This window comes from Manis pentadactyla, chromosome 14 (assembly GCF_030020395.1).
Source record: "Manis pentadactyla isolate mManPen7 chromosome 14, mManPen7.hap1, whole genome shotgun sequence".
In the NCBI taxonomy this organism is placed as follows: Eukaryota; Metazoa; Chordata; class Mammalia; order Pholidota; family Manidae; genus Manis; species Manis pentadactyla.
This window is the reverse complement of record NC_080032.1, coordinates 64,501,192-64,521,159: the sequence shown is the minus strand read 5'-3', so window position 1 is coordinate 64,521,159 and position 19,968 is coordinate 64,501,192. Positions and strand designations below refer to the sequence as shown.

General features: G+C 54.6%; 2 protein-coding genes across 8 annotated transcripts; both read right to left on the bottom strand.

Annotated features, from left to right (window-relative positions):
- Window positions 1-708: 708 nt before the first annotated feature.
- GNB3 (G protein subunit beta 3) lies at window positions 709-7,194 on the bottom strand. 6 transcript variants are annotated; one of them, XM_036910004.2, is made up of 9 exons: window positions 5,847-6,158; window positions 5,547-5,585; window positions 4,264-4,370; window positions 4,117-4,180; window positions 3,826-3,988; window positions 3,660-3,726; window positions 3,373-3,574; window positions 2,127-2,343; window positions 709-1,300 (listed from the first exon to the last, which is right to left on the bottom strand). In XM_036910004.2, exons 1-9 carry the CDS (start codon window positions 5,955-5,957, stop codon window positions 1,194-1,196), a joined length of 1,077 nt encoding a protein of 358 aa, XP_036765899.2. In that variant the 5' UTR covers window positions 5,958-6,158; the 3' UTR covers window positions 709-1,193. The 6 variants fall into 6 exon arrangements, with proteins under 6 accessions (XP_036765899.2, XP_057348466.1, XP_036765898.2 ...); XM_057492483.1 differs by adding an exon at window positions 6,168-7,194 and having other exon boundaries at window positions 1,224-2,343; window positions 5,847-5,933; XM_036910003.2 differs by adding an exon at window positions 6,179-7,194 and having other exon boundaries at window positions 1,224-2,343; window positions 5,847-5,933.
- Window positions 7,195-7,328: 134 nt separating this feature from the next.
- On the bottom strand, window positions 7,329-19,514 carry P3H3 (prolyl 3-hydroxylase 3). Of its 2 annotated transcripts, XM_036909991.2 has the most exons (15): window positions 18,940-19,514; window positions 17,869-18,021; window positions 17,327-17,525; window positions 17,119-17,250; window positions 16,512-16,648; window positions 16,038-16,127; window positions 14,904-14,956; window positions 14,704-14,771; window positions 14,464-14,588; window positions 9,915-10,016; window positions 9,432-9,582; window positions 9,103-9,220; window positions 8,950-9,025; window positions 8,036-8,176; window positions 7,329-7,876 (listed from the first exon to the last, which is right to left on the bottom strand). In XM_036909991.2, exons 1-15 carry the CDS (start codon window positions 19,414-19,416, stop codon window positions 7,721-7,723), a joined length of 2,178 nt encoding a protein of 725 aa, XP_036765886.2. In that variant the 5' UTR covers window positions 19,417-19,514; the 3' UTR covers window positions 7,329-7,720. The 2 variants fall into 2 exon arrangements, with proteins under 2 accessions (XP_036765886.2, XP_036765888.2); XM_036909993.2 differs by lacking the exon at window positions 8,950-9,025.
- Between the last annotated feature and the right edge of the window lie 454 nt (window positions 19,515-19,968).

Sequence of the window (19,968 nt, the reverse complement as noted above, 5' to 3'; positions counted from 1 at the left end):
TCTTCCTTTAAAAGCTATTGCTCATCTTTATTCTCTGTGCCTGTGACTAACAGCATTATCCACCCAGTTGCTCAAACCTGAACCTTGGCCAGAAGAATCTTGAATTCTTCTCTCTTAATGTCCCATATCCTGGCTATTGGTTCCTAAGTCCGGGTGATTCTTTGTCTTTTATCTCTTCTGCATCCCTTCCCTCCCCCAACCTATCATTTGTGCATTTCTTGCCCCCAGCCTCCTATCTTGTCTCCCTCCATTCCACGCAGTCTTCCCTGCCTTCCCTTGAGCAGCCTCACTGCTGCTAGGGCTGCCTTCCTGAGGAGCAAACAGATCATGTTACTACACTGTCCCAAACTCTACGGTGGTTCCCACTGTCCTCAGGATAAAGTCTGTACTCTTAGCCTGGCATTCAAAGCCTTTTATAATCTGATTCCTTCTCCACAGAAGCCTCTCATATAAACACATACATACACACCATACACAGGCTATAGTGAAGCGTTGTACACACACTCTCCCTGCCACCTGGTGAATACCCTCTCCTGATCCATCTCAGGCCTTCCCCCATGAGGCTTGGGCTTCTGCCTCTACCCTACCTTCTGTGTACACACTGTTGTACCCAGCCTTTATCACTGCACCTGTAATATTTTATTACTTAAGTGGGACCTGTATCTTTTTGGAACAAAAGTAGGGTGGAAGCCAAAAATCACAGCTATACCAGGGTGCTACACTTTATTATAGGTGCTTTAGCAGAGAAAAAGAAGGTAGAAGAAGGAGAAAGCCTGGAGGAGAAGGAGGCCAGAGCCATGGCCGCGGGACTGAGCACCCTGTGCCTCCCGGGTCTGGGCAGAGGTAGTGACCTGGGGGAGGACTCCTAGGGCCTGAGGACTCAGACTGGGAGCCTGCCCGGCCTTCCAAGGGCCAGGGAGGACCAGTTGTCCTTGTTCATCAAGGAAGAAGCTGTCAGGACCATGGAGAGGGGAGGCCATGGGAGGTGCTGGGGCCGTTCCTTGTCCCTGTGTCCTTGATGCTGCCTCCCAGAGGCACACTCCCCATACTCCCTCTGCCTTCAAAGGAGACAGCCCCGTGGGAATGGCAGCTGGGGTATAGAAGAGAAAACCTGAAAGAAACCTTCAAGGAACTGGGCAGGGGAGGGGCAGCTGAGTATCTTCATGGCTTGTTACCTCCCTCCACCAGCCTCCTCAGTTCCAGATTTTGAGGAAGCTGTCCCAGGAGCCGGTTGCCACAGCCATCCCATTGGCTGTGACTCCCAGGCAGCTGACCCTGTTGTCATGGCCAGAGAGGATGCCTGAGTAAAAGGGAGAGGTGTCAGCCCATTTGCTGTGCTGATTTGGCAGGGGGAATGTATGCACATGCAGGAATCCTAGGATGGGGGCAGACTAAAAGAGGATTAGCTCTGAGGTAGGGTTGCTCTAGAGGCAATCTCTCCTGACTCTCTCTGAGGGAGGGGTCGGCGGGGACAGGGAAAGGTTGGACATGGCAGCACTGTGAGAAAAGCAAGGGGCACCTTGATGGGCACTAGACCAATGGAGAAGATAACCCTTTCATCTTCCTCCTTTGTTTCCAAATGAAGAGACTGAGGCTGAGAGAAGTGAGTTGCCCAAGGGCACTCAGAAAGTGAGCAACAGAATGAAGATTTGGATCCTGACTCTCTGGCCAGTGTTATTTTCATTCAGTACCTGGCCTCTCCCAAGGGAAGAGGCCACACTATCTGATTCAACCTCAGACCAGGCTGGGCCTAGATAAGCCCCTAGGTTGGGGTCAGGGCCCCCAGGCCACCCTAGCTCTTGATTCTGCTCATTACATAGTTCCCTGAGATTGCTCTTTCTTTCAGTGGACCCTCCCGAAGCCAGAACTGACTAGACATTGAAGGCCCACAGGTCCAGGGTGACCGGAGGAGCTCGTTCAGGGAGCAGCTGTTGGCATGGGGCAGTGCAGAAGGGCTGCTCAGAGTGACTTTTGAGGGAAGATGGCCCTAGGTTGGGAATCAAGGGGACTGGATTCCCGGGTAGAGCTCAGTGACCCAGCAATTCGGAGCCAGCAGTAAGAGAGTCCCAACAAGGGGAGCTGGGGAAGGTGTTTGGCCAAGGTTGTAGTAGGGGGCTGGCCCTTACCCACACGCTCACACTTGATGGAGTCCCACACGTTGCAGTTGAAGTCATCGTAGCCTGCCAAGAGCAGGCGGCCGCTGAGGGAGAAGGCCACGGACGTGATACCACAGATGATGCTCTCGTGGGAGTAGGCAGTCAGCTCCTGGTCTGCCCGCAGGTCAAACAGGCGGCAGGAGGCGTCATCCGAGCCTGTGCAGATGGCTTCTCCACTGGGGAAGAACTGAGGGCACAGATGGCCTGAAGGTCAGGATTCAGACCCTGGCAGCTCACGGCCTCTCCTGCCCCCTCCCAGGCTTCTGCCCTGGTGGCTCAAGGGCAAGCTGTTTCCCTCAGCCTCTGTCTGTCCTTACCCCTGTGCTCTTCATTGCTAACATTTATCCCTTGCAAGCTGCATACCTGTGGCTCCCCTACACCCTTCACTTGCTCCTCATTAAGATGCTATTTCCCCAATGCAGGTGCAAACATGAGGCAGAGGGAGGGTGGGCAACTTGCCCAAGGTCACATGGCCCGAAGGGTGGAGGTTGCCCCAGGCTCCTGTGCGCAGGCTGGTCTGCCAGATCAGAGCATGCAGGAGCAGGCCAAGCACAAATGCATGGCCTGAATCTCATGACGAAACGTCAGATAAACTCACATGGAGGGGAAGTCTACAGACAATTGGTTTGTACTCTTCAAAAACGTCAGTGTCATGGAAGACAAAGGCAGAAAAACAGTTCCAGTTTAAAGGAAATTAAAAAGATGCATTGCAAGGAAATGCAATGCAGATTCCTGGACAGAAAAGAACACTGCTACTAAGGACATTTTTTAGATAACTGGTGAAATTTGAGCATAGGCTATAGACCATAGTATTGTGTCACTGTTAAATTTCTTGATTTGAAGAATTATACCGTGGGTGTATAAGAACAGCCTTGTTTTTAGGAAGATATTTAAGGGATAAGAGACATGTCTGTAACTTAACTCTCAAAGACCCAACAAAATATGTCTGTATCTACAACCGGGTGTATATGTCTGTCTGTCTCTCTGTCTACCTATCCTCCCTCTATCGAGAGAATAATAAAGATGTGGTAACATGTTAACAGTGAATATGGGTGAAAGGCACAGGGGAGCTCTTTTTATTACTTGCAACTTGTCTATAAGGTGAAATTACTTCAAAGAGGAAAGTTAAAAAGGAGGGGCCGAGGGCTCTGGGGCCACTGAAGGCTGTGTGTGGTGGGAATGAGGCACCCTGGAGCCGGAGCAAGTGGGGGCTCACGCAGATAGCATTGATGTCCGACTCATGGCCAGTGAAAGTCTGCCGGCAGGTCCCCTCCCGCACGTCCCAGAGCTTGGCACTGGCATCACAGGCACCCGAAATGAAGAGCTTGAAGTCGGGAGATACAGCCAGGCTCATGCAGTCCCCTGTGTGTCCCACAAACACGGTCTTCTGCTGCCCAGTCTCAATATCCCACAGAGCACTGCCGGGAGGAGGGAGGCTGTCACAGAGAAAGGCTAGAGCAGAACTGCCTCCCAAGCCCAACATACACAGCGCCTGGTCCTCACCACGTGGTGTCTCCTGAGCTGGTCACAATGTTGTTGTCGTCCAGGAAGCGGCAGCAGGACAGATAACCTGGAGGTGGTTAGGACAATGCCTGGCTGCAGAGGCACTAGCTGCCAGGGCCAGGCTTCCCTAGACCTCTCTGGCGCGACTAGAGGGACTCTGGCTCACCTGTATGTGCAGAGAGTTCCCGGCTGACCTTGACATTGCCCTCACGGGACTTGAGGTTGTAGATGGAGCACATGTTGTCCAGTCCCCCACATGCTACAAAGTTCCCCGATGGGGCATAGGCACAGGTCATGACCCAGGAGGAGCGCAGTGGGATGGCGTGTACCTGCAGGAGGGCGGGTGTGGGCAGAGGCAAGAGCATCTGAGCTCCCAGATGGGGAGGGCAGAGGAGGGCAGGCACAATATCCCCAAGGAAGGGCAGGGTGACGGAGGGCAGGGAGGCAGGGCTGGTACCTTGTTGGTGGTGTAGGTGTCCCACACAATCAGCTTCCCATCTTGTGAGGCACTGACCAGCAGTCTGGAGAGAGGCCACCATGTCACCCAAGCCTCTCCCTCCTGCCTCCCCCTCCTGCTCCCCTTTGGGTGCATCTCAAGCCTCACTTGGAGTCGGTGGCCCAGTGCATGGCATAGATCTTGGCCAGGTGTCCCCTTAATGTGCGCCGTGTCCGCATCTGGACTTGTCCCACAACCTCTAGGCCAGACACCAGCTGCAGAAAAGGGGGCATGAGAAACCAGGGTGAGCAGGGTACATGCCCAGAGCAGGGACAGCTGCTGATCTGTCCAAGTTCATTTGTGGGTGGTTCTTGGTCAGGCCCCCAGCCTTAGAGAAAGAAGCCCTTGTCCTGGAGTGGCGTAGACTGATATCTAGACAAGCCACAAGATGCACGGCCAGTGTTTACTGCCTCTTCAGTGTGGAATGGGGGAGAATGACAGGAGGAGGGAGGGTGATTCTCATCACATAAATACTCCCCCCTTGACCAAATTCAAGCTGCCAACATGAAGCCACTGAATACAAACTTAGGAAGGGATGTACACATCCACTGACCCAAGCCTCTAGCAGCCTGCTCTCACACCACAGTGGCACAGCCACCTCTAACTGGGTACCCAGGGCATCACTGTGACCCTGAACTGCACCTCCTGGAATCTGTGGTCCTCTGCCCATGAAACTCTATCAGCGTCTAGACTTATACTGGGGCTCCAGCATCAATAGACTTGACTTGCCATTTACTTGCTTTATTATCTCAGGCAAATTACTTAACCTCTCTAAGCCTTTTCCTAATCTGTAAAATGAGGTCTATAGCATCTGCCTTACAGCGTTGTCATGAAAATTCAATGAAATTATATATTTAAGTAGTTTAGTCCAGTGTCTGGCTCATGGTAAGTGTTCAGCAAATTTTATTATTAACATTTAACCCAATTTAAGATGCCACTGACTCTAAGAAGCACTATTCTTATGTAAGAAAGAAAAAATGCTGCCAGTTATAACTGGAAGGCATCATCTATTGCTGGATGTATCTTGATTTCAGAGATGTCAAAATGTGCATCTTAGAATCGATGAAGAGCAGTAAGACAACTAGTAACTAGGGCCTACATGGGCTTTTGATTTACAGGGTGCTGTCTCTCCTCCTCCTTACCACCATGTAAAGGGGTGTAGTCACTCATTTTATGGACAAAGACGGAGACAGCATCTGCATCCTTAGTTTCCAATACTGTGCCTAGCCCAGAGCAGATGCCACTATACAGCTGTTGAATGAATTCATTAATGTCATTCCTCATTCCAAGGACATGCTGTTCTAAAGCTTGGGCACCCGGGCGCTGCTGGTCAGGGAGCTCCCAGCCCCACCCCTCCCCTTGGGCCCTGCCATACGCACAGGAGGTCTCACCTCTGCCAGAGTAATGTCGGCACAGGCTATCCTGGCATCCTGGCGGGAGGAAGCAGATGTCAAGGGAGGGTAAGGGCAGGGTGGGGCTGGTGGGTGCATGGGCCTCTGAGGTAGGTGGGCTACAGGGCCCTAGGGCTGGGAGGTCATCCAAGTTCAGAAAGGCTCTGGTCACTTCCAGGTCAAGGGGCTCTAAGGTGTCACCCAAGAGTGAATCTAGCCCCCTTGCCCCCAGGCCACACTCCCTCATGAGCCTGGTTCCATGTTTTTTGGGGTCCCCCAGTGGGAGGGTTCTGGGGTTACGGCTATCTGCTTCTTGAGCTGCTCCGCTTCCTGCCGCAGCTGCTCCATCTCCCCCATGGCTGACAGGTTGAGGGGTAGCTCCGGCTCCTGCCAGGGACATGGGGTAGGCATAGGGGGATCCCCGCCAGGCCATGTTTCGGTCCCTCACACCCCACACCAGACTCCTCATGAGAGCTAGAGCCCACTCTAAGAAGTAGGGAAATGACTGGGTGGCCTGCACCACCTCCCCGCTCGCCCCCCCAGGTCTGGAGGCCTGTGCAGCCGGCCGCAGCCTGCTGGAGTCCCCGCGGCCCCCAGCCCCAGAGAGCAGAGCCAGGCTACCTCCTTCTTACTTGGGCTCTGCGTGGACCTCTCCCAGGTTTCCAGCTCCAGTTCCCAGGCGCCTCCTCACTCCCTTGGCTGCCACGCCTGCCCGTCACCTGCCCCGGGCTCTGCTGCCAGGGGAGCCCACTTGGCCTGGCCCTGACTCTGAGTGTGGGGGGGCACTGGTAGGGAAGGGTAGGGCCAACGATGTCAGGCAAATGAAATCACTGGCAGGGGTGAGGGGAGAGGACAGGGAGGCGGCAGCTTCCTTGCCTCTTTGGGCCCAGCCTAGGGGAAGGGAGGGGGGAGTGTGGGGCTGCAGAGAGGAGCAGACCCCCACAGGCCCTGGGGGGAGGAGGGGTTGAAGGGGTGCTTCCCTGACCAGTCTCTGCAGGCAGAGATAAGAGCATCAGGCCCCATGGGATTAGAACAAAGCTGTGAGGATTTAAAGGTTGGGGTTTGGGAGGGGTGCAAAGGAGCAGTACCAACCACAGCTCCAGGGGCCCTCAGGCTGTGACCCCCCCCCCCCCTGGCGGTGACCTTGGCAGTCAGGGCCTACCTAGCAACCACTCCAGGAGCCAGAATATGAGGGTGAGAGATGGCCCACTGTCAACACCCACAATTTTGTTCCTTAGCTCAGGGTAGTGGGGGAAGAGGGTTACAGTAACTATGTGGGGGCGTGGATAGGAGCTGCGATTAGGAAGGACTGATCTGGATAATCCTTCTTCTCAACAAACCCAACCAGCTGCCCCTGGGTTTGATCCTGGGAGCTGGGGAGGTACAGGGGATCCAGGAAGGATGACAGGCCTGCCCCTACTTTGGGTGGAAAAGGATTACAAGGGGAGGGCAACCCTGTCCCTGCTCCCATGTGGGGTCTGGCCTACCCCTTGCCCCCATGACTCACAGGGGCTCACTGGGGCTCTAAGGGGAGAGGCCAGAGGGATCAGGCAGCCCTAAGTCTCCCGGAAGCTCAGAGGGAAGACAGGGCTTCGGGTTAGAGGCCCAAGGAGCAGCTGTCGGGGGTTTGTATCCATTTGCATGAGGGGAGCAGGTGGACGAGATTTCCCTGACAAAATACAGGCCTGAGTGGCCCAGCCTCTGGGAGGCCTGAAGACACCTGTCTCCTCCCAGGCCAGCCATGGCCATGCCCACCTCCAGCAGCCACACAAACAGCCGCAATACACTTGACTGGGCCCTTGCTGAGGGACCTTCAAGTTCTTTATTACAGGCTGGGGAAAGGGCAGTGGGGTTCTCCTCCCCTTGGCCCCCCTCATCTGAAGCAGCTAGGCCCAACCCCACCATTTCTTTCCAGGGAGGCACGGTGTCCTCTCTCTGTCCAAGGGCTGGAGGCCCATCAGCTGGGAGCAGGCCTGGGGAGCACTAGGCTGGTCTGTGCAGTGACCTCTGAGTCCAGGGCTGGCTGGCCCTTACAATTCCCAAGGTGGTGGGGGTGCAGGGATGGAAAGGTCACTGCTCTGCCCCTGTCACCTGGGGGCTTCCCATGGGTCCTGGCATCAAAGAGGCTCTTCACAGGTCAAGTGGGCACATTCCCAAGGGGCTGCCTCAGCCCCTTACAGCTCTTCTCGGACCCGAGGTGGTTTTGCAGCCTTGTCCTGGACCCGCTGAAGCCTGAGGCTGGGAGGTTCTGGGGAAGGGTCTCTGCTGGGCATTTCCTCCTCTTTTTCTTCCTCTGGCTCCTGCAGCAGCTCTTTGGCTTCTGTCCACTCCTGGTTATGGGAAGGAGAGTCTGGCCCAATGCCCTGCACCCACCCTGTCCCAAGGACACCCCCTGGGTCATATCAGCCCCTGCCTCTCACCAGTCAGCCTGCCCACCTTTTACCCACCAGGACAGACTGCCCTTCCTACTTACTCCAGCTCCTCCTCACCTGCTCCCTGTGCTCAGGTGCCCACGTGTGCCACAGGGCCAGGGTGCAGCGCCGTCCCCATGTGACAGCCCACACGCCATGGGGATTCTCCACCCCAGAGCTGAAGGCCACGAGGCGTCCACAGCGAGGACGGACCTGAGCCTTGGGGGGTGAGGGCAGGTTCAGCCCCAGGGATAGGTCCCCTCGGAGACCTAGGCCCTAGCTCCCTAGAGCAGGATGGGGCACGCACAGAGAAGTCGGCCATCTTGCCCAGCACTTCTACTCCTTCATTCAGGGACTGCCTGGGGCAAATGGGATATGGGGGTCAACATGGCCAGCACAAGTGCCAGACTGGAGCTAGAGGAGTTGGAGCCAGAGAGAGAAGGGCCCGCCATCCCCTGGTGCTCTGACTTTTCCTGCTGGACCCTTTGAACCCAGGGCGTGAAGCAGTCTGAGGGCACGAGTGAAGTAAAGACTCTGGGTACTGAGGATAAGGCTCTTGGGGACATTTTTCCACCCCAGGAGGACTTGGATAGCTGGTGGTGGTAAATGGAGAAGGTCATTTGGTAAGACGGAGCAGTAGGCAAGGAAAAACCCCTGCCCCTCTCCTTCCAGCCAGTTCTAGCCCCTAGCGTCTACCTGGAATAGGGACCCAAGGTCCTGTGCTTCACCCACCCTCCTTTAGGAGGTAAGGCAGATACTGAAGGCAGGACCCGGGGGGGCCCACTCTGAGATGCCCCAGGGAGGCGTGGTCAGCCTCTGCTAGGAGAACCCCTGAACACAGACAAGTGGTGGGGAGGGCTGGGGGCCAGGAAAGGAAAGGGTTAAGGTGGGCCCAGCCATTTCCCTGCATTTGCCTCTGGGAACCTTCTGCTTTGAATCTGGAGTCCACAGCTGGGCTCCCTGTCACACCCCTACAACCTGGCCCCACTTACCGTGACAGTGAGGGCATTGGACTCCGTGAAGAACAGGTCCCCGCCCTGGAAGTCATCGTTGAGGTAGAGAAGTCCACTGGGGAGGGAGGCAGACAGGGGGCAGTGAGACCCCTGCCCAGGCCCGCCTGCCTGACACTGAGAGGGGCCACCCACCTGTAGTCTCGATAGGTGTAGGCGGGGGGCTCCCGCCAGCACTCTCCGGTGTCGGGGTCCAGGACGCAGTTGTCTGCATGCACCGGGTGACTCAAGTCCATGCGCTGCCCTTGCTCTCCTAAGAAGCAAAGGGACTTGGTGAATGCCTTTGCACTCCTGTGTCCATCTACCACCCACATCCGCCCTGCAGCTGGGGGCCCACAGATGGGCAGGGAGTCAGAGTCTTTCTGGAGTGAAGACTGAAACCCACACAGTTTGAACATTGAAGTGTACAGTGCCCATCAGGGGCCTGAAGTCGGGGAGAAGCAGCTGGGGTCCCTGGTGGTTACCTTCTATGGCACTTCGGCACACCAAGTGGGTGAAGGAAAGATGAAGGGGCTGATCCGGGGAGAAGTAGGCCTGCGTCAAGGCCCGCACACGCTCGCTCACCTCCAGAAGCAGCTTAGCGCTCTGCCGGCTCACAGCCCCAGCCTGGGCCAGCTGCAGGCCGTAAAAACAGGGACGGGACAGGAAGGAGCATTGGAAGGGTGGCCCAGCCGCGGCCCGGCCCTGCTTCCACTGCTGTCCACTGTGGGTTCGGAGTCTCATCAGCCAGCTCCGCCCATCGGCCCCACGGCTCCTTCCACTCCATGACTGCAGCCCAGCCCCTAGGTCTCAGGGCACCCCCTCCTCATCCCTGGCAGGGCACTCAGGCACCCTCAGTCCTGGGAGAGCCCCTCCTCAGGAGAGGCTGAGGAGCTGGTGCCCGGTCTCCTGCACACTCTCTTCTCCACCTCCGGGCATCACACCAGGGCATGGGTGCCTCCTCTCACCTGTGCGGCCTTAAGTACCGTGAGCCCCTCGAAGCGTTCATGGGGGGTGTGAGGGGAGCGGCGGCCACGGTAGCCAGACCTGGCTCCAGCTTCAGCTGCGTCCTGAATAGGGAGGGGTTGACTGTGGGGTCACTCTCCTTGGCCTGAGCTATCACCCACCTCACTTCCCAAGGGGCTACAAGACCTTCCCCCTGCCCCTCCCACTCCCCGAGAGAAGCTATTAACTCCCAGCCTTCTCCAGTGGCCCCTTTTCCTGAGTGGCTGCCCTTTCCCAGAGAATGGCCAGATTCATGTCTGTATAGTCACTGTTTGGTAAAGATCTGGGATCTCACTCACAGAGTGACTGTGCACAGATGGCTGGAGAGCTTCCCAGAGTGGGGAGGGGGCCTCTGACAGCTGGGGAAGGGGGGCAGGCAAGTCCCCATGGCTCATTCCTGATGAGCCAAGAACAGGGGAGTCTCTCTGGAATCAAGTCCAATAGTCAGGCCAGGTTCTGGCTGACTAGAGCTGGGGAGATGGCACCAACCCCCAGCCCCAGGATACAGCCCCTCTGACCTCTCCCCACTTGACATGGTCTTATAGTACCTGAGACACTTTGATGCTGGGTCCCAATTAACTGACCACCTACATGACTCTCATCACCTGGGAATCTCCCAGTATTTGGACATTCCTTTCCTGATACCTATTCTTTTGCCTGCTTTTTGAAACTCGAAGTACCACTACCTAGTTACCCCATAGAGAAGCCTCATCTCTGACAGGCCCCCTAGTCATCCAACCCATCTAACCTTCTATTCTTGTATTCAATCATTCAGTGAATTTGTACTGAGCACCTACTATGTGCCAGGCACTGTTCTAAGGTACTGGGAACACAACTGTCACGAAAAAGTCATGGGGTCTATTTTTTGAGATAATAAACTAGCCAACTAGCCAGATCAATTCAGATGGTGATAAGTGTTACAGATAAAATTAAAACAGGGCTAACAATGAACTAATAGAAAGAGAAATCAGGAAAACAATTCCATTCACAATAACATCAAAAAGAATAAAATACCTAGGAATAAACCTAACCAAGGAAGTGAAAGACCTATACCCTGAAAACTACAAGACACTCTCAAGAGAAATTAAAGAGGACACTAACAAATGGAAACTCATCCCATGCTCCTGGCTAGGAAGAATTAATATCGTCAAAATGGCCATCCTGCCCAAAGCAATATACAGATTAGATGCAATCCCTATCAAATTACCAACAGCATTCTTCAATGAACTGGAACAAATAGTTCAAAAATTCATATGGAAACACCAAAGACCCCGAATAGCCAAAGCAATCCTGAGAAGGAAGAATAAAGTGGGGGAGATCTCGCTCCCCAACTTCAAGCTCTACTACAAAGCCACAGTAATCAAGACAATTTGGTACTGGCACAAGAACAGAGCCACAGACCAGTGGAACAGAATAGAGACCCCAGATATTAACCCAAATATATACGGCCAATTAATATACGATAAAGGAGCCATGGACATAGAATGGGGAAATGACAGTCTCTTCAACAGATGGTGCTGGCAAAACTGGACAGCTACATGTAGGAGAATGAACCTGGACCATTGTCTAACCCCATATACAAAAGTAAATTTGAAATGGATCAAAGACCTGAATGTAAGTCATGAAACCATAAAACTCTTAGAAAAAAACATAGGCAAAAAACTCTTAGAAAAAAACATAGGCAAAAATCTCATGGACATAAACATGAGTGACTTCTTCATGAACATATCTCCCTGGGCAAGGGAAACAAAAGCAAAAATGAACAAGTGGGACTATATCAAGCTAAAAAGCTTCTGTACAGCAAAGGACACCATCAATAGAACAAAAAGGTACCCTACAGTATGGGAGAATATATTCATAAATGACAGATCCGATAAAGGGTTGACATCCAAAATACATAAAGAGCTCACACACCTCAACAAACAAAAAGCAATAATCCAATTAAAAAATGGGCAGAGGAGCTGAATAGACAGTTCTCTAAAGAAGAAATTCAGATGGCCAACAGACACATGAAAAGATGCTCCACATCGCTTGTCATCAGAGAAATGCAAATTAAAACCTCAATGAGATATCACTTTACACCAGTAAGGATCACCATCATCGAAAAGACAGACAACAACAAATGTTGGCGAGCTTGTGGAGAAAGGGGAACCCTCCTACACTGCTGGTGGCAATGTAAATTAGTTCAACCATTGTGGAAAGCAGTATGGAGGTTCCTCAAAATGCTCAAAATAGAAATACCATTTGACCCAGGAATTCCACTTCTAGGAATTTACCCTAAGAATGCAGCAGCCCAGTTTGAAAAAGACAGATGCACCCCTATGTTTATCGCTGCACTGTTTACAATAGCCAAGATATGGAAGCAACCTAAATGTCCATCAGTAGATGAATGGATAAAGAAGATGTGGGACATATACACAATGGAATATTACTCAGCCATAAGAAAAAAACAGATCCTACCATTCGCAACAACATGGATGGAGCTAGAGGGTATTATGCTCAGTGAAATAAGCCAGGCGGAGAAAGACAAGTACCAAATGATTTCACTCATATGTGGAGTATAAGAACAAAGAAAAACTGAAGGAACAAACAGCAGCAGAATCACAGAACCCAAGAATGGACTAATAGTTACCAAAGGGCAAGGGACTGGGGAGGATGGGTGGGAAGGGAGGGGACAAGGGTGGGGAAAAAGAAAGGGGGCATTACGATTGGCATGTATAGTGTGTGTGGGGGCATGGGGAGGGCTGTGCAACACAGAGAAGACAAGCAGTGATTTTACAGCGTCTTACTACGCTGATGGACAGTGACTGTGAAGGGGTATGTGGTGGGGACTTGGTGAAGGGGGGAGCCTAGTAAACATAATGTTCGTCATGTAATTGTAGATTAATGATACCAAAAAAAAAAATTAAAACAGGGCTACAACCTTGAATGTGCCTAGGCAGTGGACAGGAGACAGCTAATTGATGATGAGGTGACATCTAAATTGAAACCAAATGATATGAAGAAGCCATTTGAATGTCAGAGAGGAAAATGTTCCAGGCAGCAGAAACAGCAAGTGCAAAGGGCCTGAGGCTGGAATGAGTTTAGACTGATCAAGGAATAGAAAGAAGGTCCAATACTTGGGTGTTATCCTTGACTCCATTCTATCATCTTCCACTTAAATATAGTCCTTATCTTTTCTACTTTTGATTTCTAAATATTTGTCATCTGCCCCTCTTTGTTCCCTTGAAATGAGGCCCTAACCTAAGGTGGTGGCACTCCCACATCACCCCAGAAGTCCCCCACTTCCTGTACTCTCCCAGTGCATTCTCCACACAGCCAGTAGACAGATGTACCAGCTCTACAGGATGGTAACTCCAGACCCTGCACTTGGAGGTTCTACGTGAAAGTGAGTCAGCGCCTTCTTAAATCCTTCAGTATGCTGTCTACCACCTGCAGATGAGGTCCAAACTACCTGGCAGGGTACAGAAGGCCCTTCACCATCAACCCTGTGCCTATACTTCAGGATTCTCTCCCCTGTACCTCCTCTGGGTAACATATAGCCTGAAGATAATAACGACTGCACTTTCTATATTCTTCCAAAGCTCTACCATGTGCTAACTCACAACCCTAGGACAAAACCACTGTATTTAGCCCCATTTTATCCACAGGGAGACGAGACTCAGAGATGTTAAAATACATTGCCCAAGGTCACACAGGGAACCGTTGTTGGGGCCGGCCCGTGCTCTCCGAACCCCTAGGCTTTACTACACATCCCAGAATACCCGTGGTCCTCTCCTTCGCAGCCTGACTCTGCTCCTCTAAGCTGCCTGGTCAGCTCAGCCTCAAGATGGAGCTCGGATGCCACCTACTCTGGGAAGTCTTCTGTGACTTTGCTTTTTGGCACTTCTAATTGGATGATCATATACTTCTTTTATCAAACTCAACCACCTACTCTAATTACTTGTCTGTGCATCTGATTCCTTCTCTATACAGTATATTCCTTCTCTATATGAATGCACAGTCTGTGTTCATCTACCTCTCCCAGGAACCTAGTCAGTTCAAGTACACAGCAGGTACTCGATGAGTGTATACTGAAGACTCACTACCCTAGAATGAGGATTGAAGCTTCATAAAACAGCAGGCTCAACCTGGTGAACATGGGTCATTCAGCCCAAGCCTGGAGGGGGTATAATGAATGGGAAAAGAAGCCTGTGTCCCCTGAGCCAATCACTAAACTCTCGTCTAACCAAGCAGTCTGCCCTTGCATGCATACTCATCCCTTTTTATGCCTTTATGTTTTTTGTTCTGTTCTTCCTATCAATCTCTAGCAAAATTCCCTCGTAAAGCCAACATCAGCTACATTGGGAGGAAAAGGGCCTTGCCCATGGCAGTGAGGCAATGGCAAGCACAGTCCCTGTGGGAGAATCTGAGTGGGCAGAGCAGGGGGCAGACCAAGAGCAAGGGGGCAGACGGCTATTCCTGAGGGTCCCTGACTGGCCAGCTGCACCATCGAGTAACAGGACTTCCTACCCTGGCCAGCTGCAGCAGCGCGCCACACTCGGCTGGGGAGAGCAGCCCATCCAACACGGCGCGCTCCGACCCATTCAGCTGTCTTGCATCCTGGGTCAGGGTTACTCCCTCCAGTAGGAGGACATCTGCAGGGGAGGGACAGGGCAGGAGGGGTCGAGGCTCGCCTGAGGGCAGGTTCCGAAGCAGCTGGCAGTCCCCAAACCCTCCAGGCTCCTGCCTCTTGCTCTCCCAGGAACTTACCCTTCCAGTGACTTAAGGGCTTCGGCTGTGGAGGCTCGTGATCCCAAGGCCTCTTCTCTTGATCCTCTCTCAGGGGGGAGAGACATGCTCAGTGGAGGCGCAGGCTAGTCCAAACCCATTTTCCCCAGACCCAGCCTTCCAGGACCCTTTCCCCGCTGCCAGCTCAGGCCCGGCCCCTCCCATCACAGGGCACCACCTACCTGAGCTTTTCTCTAAGTGCCTCAGGGATGAAAGCTGCTGGGGTCCAAGGGTCCTGGGACAGTCAGGAAAAGCACCATCACCCACCCAGTCCAGCCCCAGTCTAATCCCTGCTGTTAGTCTCTGAACAGCAACATTAGTGGAGGGGAAGGTAGAGGTGTGAAGAGCCCTGGACTCATTGTAGGGAGCCCTGGGTACTAGGCCAAACCCTGTAATAATAATAATAACAATAACACAACAACGACCTACAATGACTATTTGCCAGGTGCTATTCTAAGAGCTTTATACATGGAATTGGGATTTATCATTTCACATTCACAATAATCTTATGAAACAGATAGTATTACTGTGCCCATTCTACAATTAAGGACCCAGACTAGAGAGGCAAAGTAATGTGCCTGAGACCAAACAGCTAGTAAATGATAGAGTTGGGATTCAAGATAGCTTTAGAGTCCACACTTTGAAGCAGCAGTTCTCAAGCAAGGAGATTATTTTGCCTGCCAGGAGAAATCAGGCAACTTCTAGAAACATTTTTGATTGCCATGATGCACAGAGTGCTATGACGTCTACTGGGTAGAGGTCAGGGAACTACTAACCATCCTACAGGCCTAAGACATCCTCCTTCTTCTCCCCAGCAAAGAATTATCCAGTCAAAAACGTCAATAGTGCCAAGAAGGCTGAGCAATCCTGCTTTATGCTACAGTCCTAGCTACGAATAACTTCTGCCCTCTTGTTTCCTCTCATAATTACAACAAAAAGTAATAAAAGCAGAGGCACAGAGCCTTCTCTACTTCACAGCAAATGACACGGCTTCACTAGCTCTGTAAGAGAGGTGTGGCTGTTCCCATTTCACGTATGAGGAAACTGAGACTGGGCAAGTGAAGGTCCAGAGCTTGTCTGTGGCAGAGGAGAGACCGACACTTTGGCTTGCGTGACCTCAAAGCCACCCTGCCCTACGGGCACCTGGCTCTGTCCCTGAGACACTGGGGTGGTCAGCTCCTCTCCAAGCTGGTCAGGGTTGCAGCAAAATGGGAAACCTGTTGCAGCCCGGAGTGCCACATAAATGCAGGGCATTGCTGTCTTCCCCTCCTGAGGGAGTGCTGAGGGGTGAGGTGGAGAGAAGGGGCGTCACTCACAGGATCCTTGAAGCTGGCCCCCAGGTGCTCCATGGCATAGTAGAGCTGTCTCTTCTCTCCCAGGGACCGAAGGATGAAGCGCTGGATGTCCTGAGGTGCGTAGACAGCAGGGAGAAGGGGTGAGCCAGAAAGAGGTAAGTGGGGCAGGGAAGTTAAGGCTGGAGGAGAGCAGGGCATCCCCGGGTTCTAGGGGATAGGCTGCGTGGTCCTTAACGGGCCCTGCATGCACATACGGTAAGGCACGCAGGAGCGCAGGGAAGGGAAAAGGGGCAGGTTGGCACTTGGCTCAGAAGTAGAGTCCGAAGTGGGGAGCAGGGAGGGCAGACAAGTCAGATGCTGGACTTGGCTGCCTTTGGTGACCAGAGTGCTAGCACCAGCATGCGGGGTGGGGGCCAAGTTCAAATATACTTCACAGGGATATCTGTTTGCTTCAGGGCTACCTCACAGGGTAAGTGAGTTGGGTGGGAGGGTTACCTCTCTTGGCCCAAGGCCAGAACTTGGCTCTCCCAGCTGGACCTGGTACTCATTCAGAGCCTTCTTGGCAGCCTCATCCTCCGGGTAGAAGAGCAGGACACTCAGGATATTTTCCACAGCCTGGGACAGATTCCCCACTGGAGACAGAGCAATAGGGTGGGTGGGGCAGAGACCAAGAATGGCAAGGATCTTGGGCAGAGGCAGAGGCAGAGGGAGACAGGGACAGAGGCAGAGCTGGAGAACGTGGTGTCCCAAGGCCAACCAACTCAAAAGCCTCCATCCCACCTGGCAGCCATGCTCAGCCACTGCTTTCTAAGCTTCCTCAGACCTACCTGAGCTGGATGGGCAGAGTTCAAAGGGAAATAAGAGGACAGAAGAAAGGAACGTGAGAAGCAGCAAGGGCAGAGAGCCTTGTGTGTGTTCCACAATGGCACCAAAGGAGAGCAAATTAGAGTTGTCCTGATGGTCCCTACGGAGCTCTGACCAATTATAGATCCAGAGACATTGTGGAGGGATGGAGAGAGAGGGCTCAGGATACCACCAGGGACAAACCTTCACTTTCCCTTTCCAACCTGTCACCCCCAGCGCTCAACCTTCCCCAACTGACCCTGAGCGTGGGCCTCATACAGCCGTCTCAGCTGGCCAGGAAGAAAATCGGGGACAGGGAAGCTGCGACCAGGACGTGTAGCCGTGTCCCCAACACAGCGCTGCCGGCACTGCAAGACCCGAATCCAGTGTCCTGTGGGGACACACTCGAGTCATTCAGCTTCTGGTGTCCTCCAGGCCTCATGAACCCCAGGCTCCCAGCTCCGTACCTGCAATGGCCTCATAGAGGCCGCCCTGGCTCCCCGGCCCCTCTTCTTCTCCCTCCCTCTGCTGCTCCTCAGGCCCCTCACAGCCAGCCCGGCAGCTCTCCATCTGGGCCAGGCTCTCCTGCAGGGCCTCCTCTAGCCTGGGCAGTGCCAGCCCTGCCTCCTGGTGAGCCAGGAGCTCCAGGCCAGTGTCATAGGCTGCCTGTTGGGGAGGGAGTGGTCAGTAGCCTGAGATCCATGGGGAGAGGCTGCCAGACAAGATTGGGGGTAGGAAGAAGAGGAAGGGTGTTGGTCACATTTGGGCCATGGACTCCAGGTCCCATTTCACTTGGGGAATACAAAAGTGGTCCTCAGAATCAGAATGCTGGGAGATGGGCCTTCAGTGATCTTCAGGGAAGAAAACTTAAGTCCCGGAGAGGGACTCCCCATCCAGGGTCACTGAGGACAGTACCCAGATATTCTGTTGCCCAAGCTACATGGGGAGGCCTGTGTGTCCAGCCAGTCAAAGGCTGGGGGCAGGACAGGAGTCATGTTGGGGGTCTCACCCAGTGTGGGGGCGTCTCCAGGTCCCGGAAGCTCTGGGGCCGAACCCCAGGCATCCGTCTGTACTTAGCCATGTCTTCCCGCATCTGCAGGTGCGCGGGGTTTGCTACAAAGAAGGTGTGCGCTGCAGATGCTGCCAGGTCCAGCTTCTTCAGCTGAGAAGCAGGAAGGAGGAGGGCGTCACTGCCTGCGATAGGGGGTGTCCGAACTCTGCCCCCTCTCTGCCCCACCCCCACACCTGGGACTGTCCGAGAGCCTTGTGGAAGACTTATCAGTCAGAACTGCCCACCTCCCAACCTCCAGATCCCCTAAGAAACCAGTATGTTGGGACTTCCAGAAGTCTGGTAGCCAAAGAAAGGGGTTCTGAAGAGTTTGGGGTGGCTGACATATGGGCAGAGTCCTCAGGGGCTCAGTTTTGGAGATGAGGTGGAAGTGATAGCTAAGTGAGGTGGGGAAGTGGGGAGACCTGAGCGACCAGCAAAACCCGCAGGTCTCTAGGACCCTGAGCGGGGTGTGTGTGACCAGCACCTCCACAAACCCCAGCCACGTAGGCAATAGCTACCGAACTAGAGGCTGCCCGGAGCCCGCGGTCCTCGACACCCCTGGGCACCGCCGTCAGCCTTGCCCTTCCTCTAACCTTCCCGAAGCGCCCTCGGGCCCCCTCCTCTGACCTTCCTGCACTCGCCCCGCTCCCAAGACTTCCTGCCCAGCGGCGGGTTTGGCCCACAGCCCCTATGCTTCATCCTAGGGATAGGCGGTGCCGCCCGTAGGACTCAGTAAGACCTACTAAAACTTCAGGCCCCTTCCCTCCATCTCCGCCTTGTGACACCCACCCCCTTCCAACTTGGCTCCCACAATCCCCCTTAGGCTGTCCCTCTGCAACCTCATGGGTAGTTGACGTGATTTCGATGAGACCTACTCAAACGGAGAGGTCGTTGTCCCCCACCCCGCCACCCCAGCCGCACCCCGGGTCCTGGGCGCTGGCATTCCGCCCTCTCCTGGCGAACGCAGAGTAGGACAGCAAAGCGGGCCGGGTAGGTAGCACCCACGAAGCGGCCGGGCTGCTCCCGCACCTGGTAGTAGGCCCTTTGCAGGTAGTTGTAGGGCTCCCGGCGACGGAAGGTGTCCCGGAGAGCGCTCCCTACGCGCAGCCGCGCCGCGCCCCCGGGACCCAGCCTCCGCGCGGTGCACTGGGTCAGGCACTCGGCGCGGCGGAGCGCGGCGCGGAGGAGCAGCCGCTCCCAGGCCCCCTGTACCCCTCCGGGCCCGGAGTCAGGCGCCAGGGCGTCCAGGAGCGCGGCCCCCGGTTCGGCCGCACAGTGCTCCCCGCAGTCCAGCCGCGTGCGGCCCAGCGCCGCCTGGCTTCGCAGCGCCTCCCGCAACAGCGCCACGGCCGGCGCCCAAGCCCCGGCCGCGTAGGCGCGCAGCCCGTCGGCGTAGAGCAAGTCGGGGGCCTGGGGGGGCGCCCCCGGGGACAGCGAGGCCAGGCCGGAGGGCTCGGGGGACCCCGGGTGCGGAAGCAGTAGCAGCAGTCGCAGAAGCCCGAGCATGGTGTCCCAGCCGCCGGCCGGCTGCCGACGGGAATGCGGGAGCGGAAGAAGGGGGAAGCCGGGGGGGAGGGAAAAGGAAGGAGAGATGGGGGGGAGGAGAGGGACAGGAGTGAGCGCGGCCGAGCGGGCCAGAGACCCAACCCTGGCAGAGGCTGACGGCAGCGAGAGGTCGGAGGATGCCTGGCGGAAGGTGGGGAAAGCGCTCTTTGAGACAGGCGGGCTGAGGGACAAGAAGCAGGCCGTGGAGAGAGGAGGGTGGAGGGCCGCAGCTGGTGGGGGCCTGGTGCTTTGGACGACAGTGTGAGGAGCCTCTAAGGACCCTTGACCAACCCCCACCACCCCACCCCGCCGAGGCCGACGGGGTGGGAGGGACTACTGCGGCTGTGTTCTCCTCCCCTCTCGGGCCCAGGAAAGGAGTGTGGATGCCTCCCTGCACACCCTCCCCACCACTCACACACTTTTGGAAAACAGGAGATAAACTCCAGGCCTGTGACACCAAGTCAGGCCCAAATCCTTTCGTGCCCGGAAAGTGGGCCTCTAGATGGACCTGAG